Source organism: Pollachius pollachius, assembly GCF_949987615.1.
Source record: "Pollachius pollachius genome assembly, chromosome: 6".
In the NCBI taxonomy this organism is placed as follows: domain Eukaryota; kingdom Metazoa; phylum Chordata; class Actinopteri; order Gadiformes; family Gadidae; genus Pollachius; species Pollachius pollachius.
In genome coordinates, this window is record NC_136939.1 from 5,987,097 (window position 1) to 5,997,096 (window position 10,000).

Sequence of the window (10,000 nt, forward strand, 5' to 3'; positions counted from 1 at the left end):
ATCCCTGACAGAGGCGTCTCACACTTTAGCAGACAGTCTGTTCCCCCTCCTGTCCCCCAACCTGTCCAGAACTCTGAAGCCTTGAACTGCTCCACTGGAAGTGTTCAGCGAGAAAAGATACAGAAATTGCTGCTACAGTATTTAAAGAAGAAAAAAAGAAGTCTAATTTTGTATTCTTATTTTGTGCACTACAAACTTTTGAGAATTTGAGGGGAAATTGAGACCAAACCCTAGCAAAAGGGAGAAATCTGCTGTTTATTTTCCCTTGTTTTTCTTTTTTCTTTTTATTGTTTTCATTCTTTTTTTTTTTTCTCCTTTGTGTTGGAGCTTGAATGTACTGTGGGATGCGGAACTGGAAGAGTGAGTTTGTATATGTACGTTTGGTGGTTCGTCTATGTGTTCATTGCTCTAATGCGCTTTATTCGGACAGTTATTATTACGTGTACGCACAGTCCCTGGGGAAGGGGCGGAATCTGAATCGCCCCGCTTCTCTCAAGCCTTGTTGCAAAGCAGGGGCGTAGGAATGAGTTTAACATTGGGGGGGACACATGACAGATCCGGTATAATTTTTAGGTGGGACAAATGCGCCTGTCTCCGATATCGGAGGGGATACGTCCCCTCCGTCCCCCCCGGTTCCTACGCCTTTGTTGCAAAGGTTCAACGTTTGGAAGAGTCCGGACGGGTGGAAAGTTTTGGGAAATGTCAATACCCTGAAATGTGAAAAGAAAAGACGAGTAGACGAGAGACTTTTACGAATCGGAAGGAGGGTTGGTTTTTTGGAGTCGAACGATGAAGCAGACCTGGTCTTCAGGTGGGATAATAAGTACCCCATCTTCTGCCCTAAGAATATCCTGACGCAGGCAACCAGTAAACATCTCTGACTCCGTTAATCCCCCACCATGAGATGGTACCTGTTAACCTTTATTGCGAAAAAGAAAACATCTGTGTTTGTTTGTTTGTATCCGATGGTGGTTTTGTGAACTCGATGGTGCCAACATATTGTTTTTGTTTTTTCTGTTATCGTTGTCGTTTGTTTCTCTTCTGTTAAAGACTTTTTTGCGTTTCCCCTCTCGCAGACAGCAGGTTTCCTATTGGCCGTGTCTTGTATGTTGATATGATACACATAGCTAGCTGCTTAACAGGGGCTCACCGGTGGAGAGTCACGGGGGTCCGTTCGGTTAACACTGCTAACGACGGAGCGGTCGGGTGTCCGCGGCCTAACATATTTCGGGGTTTCCGGGAGGTGGAGCGAAGGTCATCGGAGAGGTACCCGGAGCTGTAATCTTTCTAGTTAATCTGAACTTGTAGTGGAGGTTACAACCTGTCACTTAATGAATTATTGTTGTAAAGAAATACACTGTAAGAGTTAAATCCCATGGGTGGAAATAAAGATTATATCATGAAGATGCCTCCGATCCATTTGTTTATTATATCTACTTTAAATGTTTTGTTGAGCATCGTGTGCGACTTCATTAATAAATGGATATATTTCTAGATGGATGAATTCATAGTTACATAGTTAGTTAGTAGTTTTTAGTGTTAAGCAGTAGTGTTTATTATGTATACTCTGATGCCTCATTTATTTTTGTGTAGCCCGGTTAATTTTGGTTACATTTGGTAGTAAAGTTTTCCACTATGGCCGCTAGATGGAGCCACTTCATTAAAATGTCCAAGAGCCACAAAAAATCAATTAACGCAGCAAATCAACCGAGAGCCGCATCATTTGTTGAATAGCTAATCTACAGCCGACTTTAGGGTTAATAACTAATAACATGTTTGAAATGAAAAAAACATTACGCTGTTTGCGCTTAACAACAATATTTACATAATGACAACACATACACGCACAAACACCAAACACACACACCAAACGCAAACACACTGAAACCAAACCCACACACAGACACCAAAAGCATACACACACGCACGCACACGCGCACCAAACACACACGTGTTTGGTGCACACAGACTGATCACGCACACAGCAACACACACACACACACACACACACACACACACACACACACACACACACACACACCAAACAAACTCGTCAACCAACAACAGACAGAAAGCAGGGCACTCGGGTGGATTTGGTCTTAGATTGGGGAAAATGTAAGAGCCTTAGCCTGGGTCAAAGAATCCCTTCTTCTCGATAGGCTGTGTCATGCAAGAACTTTGTCTTACCTCCCAGATTAATAATTCAAACAAAGGGCGATGAAGTATTGCAACGGTGTTAAGGAAACCGTTTTTGTCAACACTCAATGAGTTTGTTTTTATAAAGCCTCCTGTTCTAAAAAACCCTGCGCGTGTACGAGCGGGCGTCCGTGCGTGTGCGCAGGCTCGTGAATGCGAAGAACTCCTTTGAATAACTAACATATTACAGCCCCACGACATCAATTGGATAACAGTTAAGATGCGGGTTATTAAAGGTAGGAGAGGTAGTGCTATCCATATTTTATTTTCCGATCCATATTTCTGCTACAATGTGATCCCTTTTGGATGTGTTTTACGCACCTTGCTGCCCACAGGTGATGTGTGGATACCTGTGGCCGGGGCAGAGACAACGATAGGCTAGAGGAGGTTTTATTTTATTGCCCTCATAATATCATTCGGTTCCCCTTTGCTTTAATTACCCTGGGAATCGCACGGGGAATAATCACGGGAAGGACGGGACAACAGCGCTATTAGTGAGATGTTATCAGTCCAGATATTTCGAGGTGCTGCCGGGATGGGGAGGGGCCATCGGAGCTTTCCTGTCGAGTATGGCGATGGATAAGTATAAGACCCCTGGAAGAATGTGATCACATAGAAAAAAAAATCATCATTCTGTTGCCCTCCTTCGCTCGAGACCCCAGACGCTCCAACATGCAGCATCTCATTCTCCTCGCGTCGCTCTTTTCCCTTTCCACGGCTTCAAGTGGTGAGTCTTATTTCATTCACTTTTTTTTTGTGGGGGAGAAATAATATTGTATATTTAATTGCATTGTGTATGACATCAAAGGGAAGTAATGCGTGTATTTTTTTTGCTGAATTCAGAGCCGACGATGGTCCAATGGCTCCATTCATTGGCCATTTTTTCGTTTATTATAAAACGTTAATTTTAATTTTTATAGTTGGCTTGCATGTCTTTATATTCAGGACAGGACAGATAACTGAAATAATTTTCCATTGACAATCTTGACCTTAAATCGGTTTGCGTTTGAGCCTTTAATAAGTGGGTTAATTGCACTTGAATTAGTATTTAACAGTCGTTGCTTGTTTAAAACATATGAATAATGAATTACAAATAAAACGAATTAGCATTTTTATATATACGCAACCTAACATGTGAACAGGAAGTTTGAAATGTTTTCCAACTGCGAATGGTGAATTCAACTCATTCTGCTCAGTGCTTTACTATTAATCTTCATGCGTCACTGAACAAACGCATAATTTAAGCGTGAAGGTATGAGCGTGGCGCGTCTGTCGCCTTTGTGCCAAAACGGCTCCACGGCGACCAAAACGAACGCGTAATTTCCTGCCACCTGCTCCGTGCACCGTCCCAACGTGCGCCTTGTCGTTTCTCCTGCGAGACGCGTCTTGCTGTCATATCCAAGTGGGCAAATACACGACAGCACATGCATAGCGACAGTCCAACGACGCGAGGGAAAAGGGCAGTGCGCGGTCTAGCTGTCCGATAGCCTCTGGTGTCGGCACGCAGCGCTCATGACTTATGAGCTCCGTGTCTTTCAAGCATGCACCTGTTCTCCAGCGGAGATCTGCTGCGGTACCAGTGCGCTCCAAGAGACGCACGGACACGCACAGCGCCAACGCAATCCCGGAATGAAGCGTATCCAACATGCGTGTGTTTACCGCTCGAATATTCTATTTATTTTGTGTGGGATAATTTTTTCGGGCAGAGACGAATCATTTCTCAAAAACAATGCATCGGAAAATTGTTGAGCGCCAGATAATCTGAACCGGCTGAGGTGGAAGAGAGTCCATGATGCCACTGCAGTGAAGTAGAGCGCAACAATAGGACGGCACGTGAGAAGAACACGCAGGTGCCAAAACGCGCGCGGGGGCGTGAAGCATTCTTTGGACGAGAGCGGATCCAGTTCTAATGAAACACTTCACTCTTCAGGCCTACTCATTGGGACATTTCTAGTTGTTATTGGATCAACCTTCAAATGATACGAACAATCGTAAACGTGATGAAGTTATGAATTAAATGATGGCGACCCTGGTGTCTTTTAAAATAACCTCCCATGGCAAGAGTTTATTCTGCGCAAAATCAAATTTATAATTTAACAACCAACATAATTAAGTCAGAAAAATACCCTAGCCTCAATAAAGAGTGTCTTTGAAGATCTTTGGAATTCGTGCGAAAATAACTTCAGTGTTTTTTGTTCAGTTCGACGAGTAGGCACGCGGCGTCATTACTTATCTCCATTTCCTTTATTTGCTCCTGAGAGTATCCTATTCTTGCGCCGCTTAAAATGTTTCATCCCCCAAGGGAGTCTCGTTCTGGACCATTTAAAGCCTTTGTTCACGTCCGCTCATACCGCGCGGAACATCAAGGGAACGCTCCTATTGGACAGAGGGAACAACAACCCGTTATCACACCGGGATCCCATTGGATGCGATTGGTTAAGAAAATCAACCAGAATAGTCAACGGCAGCAGGCCAAACAGAACGATTTCAACTCAAAGTCATTGTGGTGGAAAGTCGTACAGGACTGAGCGCCACCGTTTTGGGATGTAGTAGACACCTGCAGGGGAAACTGGTGGCTATCAAAGTAAAAGTATTCCCTCTAAGGGTTCGCTGTAAGGCTGCCTTTTGATGCTGGCTTTGATTAGGGCTGTTACATAATCAGACCTGTGCCGCAGCAGTGGAAGTGTGTTAACGGGGGTACTTTGCCTCCACTCCTATCCAGAGTGTGACCATATTACAGGAAGCTTTTATTTGCGCAATTTGGTCTGCCGAATAGGCTAAATATTTTATAAGATTAACTTCTTTATAAGATGAATGTTACTTTATAAAAAATAAAATTAAACTGCTCTGTAAATTATTTGATCAGAAGAATCTGGATGTGATTGCACCATTGCCAAAAATGTGATGTTTATGCAACATCTTTTGCTTAAGAAACACGCAAACAATGAGAGCCCCTCTAACATTTCTAGCGGAAGAACACACACATACAGAAACAAACACGTGACTCTCACACTTTTTTCAATGGAATATTTTTTCCTCATAACTAATTTATCTGCGAGATGGCTGAAGATATTTGTCTCGAAGTATAAGGGCGAAGCTTGCAACGCCATTGTGAAATATTAATAAATCCAGTGACCAAACGAGCGATGGTGACCTTGTTGATGCCAGAGATGGCTGCTTGTTTATTCAGATGGAAAGATAAATAAAAAAACACACACATTTTAACTCAACGTTTCCTCTGCGGTCAAACAATAGGGAAGACAATTTGTGTGTTTCAGAGTTATTCTATGACCGGGGAAGGCTGTTGATTTGATCCAATACGGAGACAATCAAGTGTTTGGCCATTGAATAATAATCCGCCCATTGATAAAACGTTGTCTTAGACAAATACAAATAATTTTTAAAAAAAAAGCAGTCTGGCCCTTGTGCCAGGCTGTATGCCGGAGTCCAAGACTCTCGCCGGAGCTCCTGAAATAGACAAGAGCTTGTTGATGTAGAGTTAACAATGTGGCCGTGTAGCGATAAGTACCACAGAGAGGGTGGTGAATAGAATGGATTTTGTGTGTGTGTGTCTGCATGCGAGTGTGTGTGTGTGTATGTGTGTTTGTGTTTGTGTTTGTCTGTGCCTATGAGCGTGCGTGCGTGTGTGTGCCTGTGTTTGTGTGTCTGCGCCTATATGCGCGTGCGTGCGTGTGCGTGTGTCAGTCAGAGTCCACGCGTCCGTCCGCGTGTGTGCTTTGCCCCTGACTATATGATCCTTTGTTGAGCTCTAACCCCCTTCAGAAATGTCGTTTGATCACATTCCCAGATTGGTGCTACCCCTCCCAGTTCTCCTGCGATCATCAATGCAAAAGTGAGTTCAGGTTTTGTTTGTGTGTGTGTGTAACAATCACATTTTGAGTCCATCAATGGAAAGCTTTATAAATAACTGTATTAAGTCATTACAATTATGATCGTCACATTTATATGAAATAATATCGACACCGTGTGTGTGTTTATCTGTGTCTGTGTCTGTCTGCGTGTGTCTGTCTGTCTGTGCGTGTCCGTGTGCGTCTGTGTCCGTGTGTCTCTGCGTGCATATGCATCTGTGTCTGTCTTTGTGTGTGCGCGCGTGTCTGCCTGCCTTTGTGCGTGTTTGTCTGTCTGCATGTGCGTCTGTGTCCGTCTTTGTGTCTGTGCCTGTCTGTCTGCTTATCTTTGCCTCCGTCTTTGTGTGTGTGTGTGTGTGTGTGTAGCACCAGAGTCCTGGAACAGTGCCAACAGCGAGTGCGGAGGGAGGGCCCAGTCCCCTATCAACGTGGTGACGAGGAAGGCCCTGGTGGACGATCGCCTCGGACCCTTCACCTTCCACAACTACCAGCAGACCTTCCACAGCACCATCAAGAACAACGGCCACTCCGGTAACCCCACACACTCTCACAGGAGGGGTGTGTGTGTGTGTGTGTGTGTGTGTGTGTGTGTGTGTGTGTGTGTGTGTGTGCGCGTGTGTGTATGCGGAGACCCTAAACCCCCCCCGCTCTTGTATCTCAACAAAATATTTTGAGCGTCTTTGATAAAAGATCATCTGACTTAAGAGTAGCCGGTGTCACAGTATAGTCACATCAAAAGAACCCACAGATCAATAGCTGTCCTGCTGCTGTCGTCTGGGCCCAGCCTGCGGCCATGCCTTGAAGAGATGGTGTTGTTGTGTGTCTCCAGTGCAGGTGTCTGTGAACCACCTGGCCACGGTCCAGGGAGGGGACCTGATCACGGGCTATAAGGCCGTGCAGTTCCACCTGCACTGGGGCAAGGACGGCGGCCCGGGCTCAGAGCACACCATCGATGGAGAGCAGTACCCCATGGAGGTGGGTTCACCGTGTTCCCTCTAGCAGGGCCCTCGGAGGGGCTCTGACCCTGCAGGCAGTGCCCCTCATAGCGACCTGGGGTTCGCCGTTCCGTCCATAAAATAACCCCAAAAAAAGCATAATTTATGTCAAAGAAAAATAGATATAATAATAAATTGAATGGAGTCACTTGGTAAAGGCTGTCGTGTTGCGTGACTGTCATTCAAGTTTGAGACACAAAGGATTTTAGGCATTCAATTCTCAGACATCAGGGATCGAGGTGGGAGGGTAATCTTTAAGGGTGTGGGTGTTAATAAGTAGCTCTGACTGTTTCAACAGAGATATGATGAACTCGTATTAATCGTTGTATGATGGGGTTCAAAGGTGTCTTTTCTGTTGGGAAATCAGGGGTGGTTCAGTTTTTGTGGCCTCATTAGTATTGTTGGGCGATTATTAACTGACGCATTAGGTAATTTAAAGCAGGGTAATCACATTATTATTGTTAGTGGGTGACTTGACAAAGCAGGGATAAAGGTCATAAATATGACTTTACAGAAACAAGAATATTACGGGTTTGATGGTATATAAGGGGGTATTAGAACATGAATAGATTAAAAGCATATTAGGGAGTCGGATCAGCCCATGAGATAGAGCCGGTTGACTTGTAACCGGCAGGTTGCTAGTTCGATCCCCGGCTCCACCCAGAGTGTCGGAGTGTCTCTTGAGCAAGACACCTCACCCTCGCTGCTTGTGAGGTGTGTGAATGTGTGTGTGAATGGTTGTGAGTCGCTTCAGAAGCGACTCACAACCATTCATACACACATTCACACACCTTCATTCACACACCTCTGGAGTTGCTTTGGGTGAACGCCCTGAACGTAACCTAAATGTAAGGTCAATTTAATGTGAGTGTAATGTAACCGGGTGGTCTCCTCAGCTCCACATCGTCCACATGAAGCAGCAGTACACTGATCTGTCCGTGGCACTGCAGGACCCCAACGGAGTGGCCGTGCTCGGATTCTTCTACGAGGTGAGGTCTACCGCTATTACACATGAACACACACGCATGGTCGCAGGCACGCAAACACGCACGCAACAACGAAATGGCGGGATTTGTAAAAAAAAATAAGGTGTGACACACACACACACACACGCAATAACAGTACAAAAACAACAAAATGGCGGGATTTGTGCGGCAACTAATGCAACGTGCCATGTGTGGTTTCCCCAGGAGTCGAGAAGTGCCAACAGGAAGTACGACCACATCATCACCGCCTTGCAGAAGATCACCGTAGCAAGTAGGTGGTCTCTGATTGGTTGTGCTGGAGACCCCCTTTCGCACCCTGCCCCCCTGCTGATTGCCACGTTATTAGAGGTGTGCGCGATGTCGTCACCGGCTCGAGCCATAGTGAGCAGGAGACTGGGGGTGGGTGGACTCCAAAGAGCTGAAGTGAAAACACGGAACTGGGAATTTGAGTTCTTATTATTCTAAATGACAATGTGCTTTTGTGGTTTTACATTTTCCAAAAGAAATTCCACTGAAACAATTCAGCTAGTTTCATTTTCATTCCAGTGGTAGATGACCAGTGTGCCTTCAACGAAGATGACTTTCAAAGGGTAGTTCCTCAAAGTGTCTTGTGTTTATGTGTGTGTGTGTGTGTGTGTGTGATTGTGTTTGTGTGTGTGCGTTTGTGCTTGCATGTGTATGTGTGCTTTTTTGTGTGTGTTTGTGCGTTTGTGTGTGTGTGTGTGTGTGTGTACACGTGCGTGTGCACCTGCGTATGTGTTTGTTTGTGCGTTTGTGTGTGTGTGTTTGCGCCGTGTATCAGATAGCAACACCAGCCTGTCCGCCTTCAGCCTGGAGCAGCTGATCCCCAGTAGGCAGAACCTGACCAGCTACTACCGCTACAAGGGCTCCCTGACCACCCCAGGCTGCACCGAGTCCGTCATCTGGACCCTGTTCGAAAACACCATCCCCCTCAGCAAGGAACAGGTAGGACCACCGCCACAACCCAGCACTCTTCCAGGACCCTCCTCTTCTCTCCCTCTGTTTCCTGTTTGAAAACTCTCCAGCAAAGGACCACAGACCTCCTTGAATGTAGAATGAAGACGGGGGGTCGGGACGGGGGATGTAATGTCAGATGTACCCCAGGTGAAATAGGATAGACCGTAGAAGGTTAGATGGGATTTAGTCCTTTTAGGATTTGATTAGCAAGTGCAGGACAACTTAAGGGTTAATCAATGTTATTCTTGGTAAGTAGACACGTATGCCAAACTCGCTTGGACCCAATAACAAAACAAACACATTCATGCCATGCGCTCTTCAAAGTTCATTGTGCGCTGATGGACAGGAGATGGAAGTAGTAAAGACAAGCGGCTTGAAAGAGAGAGTGAGATGCTCTATAGGACACATGGTCCCAACAAGAGGATGTGACGCCCACATTGTTAGCACACTAGCGCGCTGAGGGACCGAACTGCTCGGACTTCCTGTCAGCTTTGGCTCGATTTATTATCCCATAAACCTCAGGATCAACCTCAGGCCAATAGTGTAGTGTGTTAAACCACCTCCTTCCTCCCCCCCGCCCCTCCCGGTGCCTAAAGGTACTGGGTTCAATCCCCAAAGTCGGCAGCCTACCGTACGCCTCCTTGAGGCAAGACACCCTCACCCCTCCCTGCCCCTTAATGTTAAAGTGGTAAGTATTAAATGGACGGCATTTATACAGCACTTTTCTAACCAGTGGCCCCTAAAAGCGCTTTACAATATTTCATTCACCCATTCATATAACAATCACCCATTCATGCACACATTCACACACCGACGGCGGTGTCGACCATGCAAGGCGACAGCCAGCTCGTCGGGAGGGGTCAGGGTGAGGTGCCTTGCTCGGGGACACCTCGACACTCCGAGGAGGAGCCGGGGATCGAACCAGCAACCTTCCAGTTACCAGCCAACCCGCTCTACCTCCTGAGCCACATGCCGG

General features: G+C 45.9%; 2 protein-coding genes across 4 annotated transcripts in view; both read left to right on the forward strand.

Moving 5' to 3' along the window:
- The window catches only part of mtmr4 (myotubularin related protein 4), a 44,030-nt gene extending 42,626 nt beyond the window's left edge, over nucleotides 1-1,404 (forward strand). For all 3 annotated transcript variants that reach the window (XM_079738327.1, XM_079738328.1, XM_079738326.1), the window contains exon 19: nucleotides 1-1,404. This exon is cut by the window's left edge and continues 902 nt beyond it. The gene's annotated coding sequence lies outside the window, so the exon portion shown is untranslated.
- The window catches only part of ca4a (carbonic anhydrase IV a), a gene marked incomplete at both ends in the record, with an annotated part of 10,800 nt that overhangs the window by 490 nt on the left and 310 nt on the right, over nucleotides 1-10,000 (forward strand). The window contains 6 exons of the mRNA XM_079739017.1: nucleotides 5,980-6,049; nucleotides 6,432-6,596; nucleotides 6,895-7,040; nucleotides 7,957-8,049; nucleotides 8,251-8,317; nucleotides 8,849-9,012. Coding sequence (XP_079595143.1) covers nucleotides 5,980-6,049; nucleotides 6,432-6,596; nucleotides 6,895-7,040; nucleotides 7,957-8,049; nucleotides 8,251-8,317; nucleotides 8,849-9,012 — 705 coding nt within the window. The remainder of the gene's footprint in view (nucleotides 1-5,979; nucleotides 6,050-6,431; nucleotides 6,597-6,894; nucleotides 7,041-7,956; nucleotides 8,050-8,250; nucleotides 8,318-8,848; nucleotides 9,013-10,000) is intronic.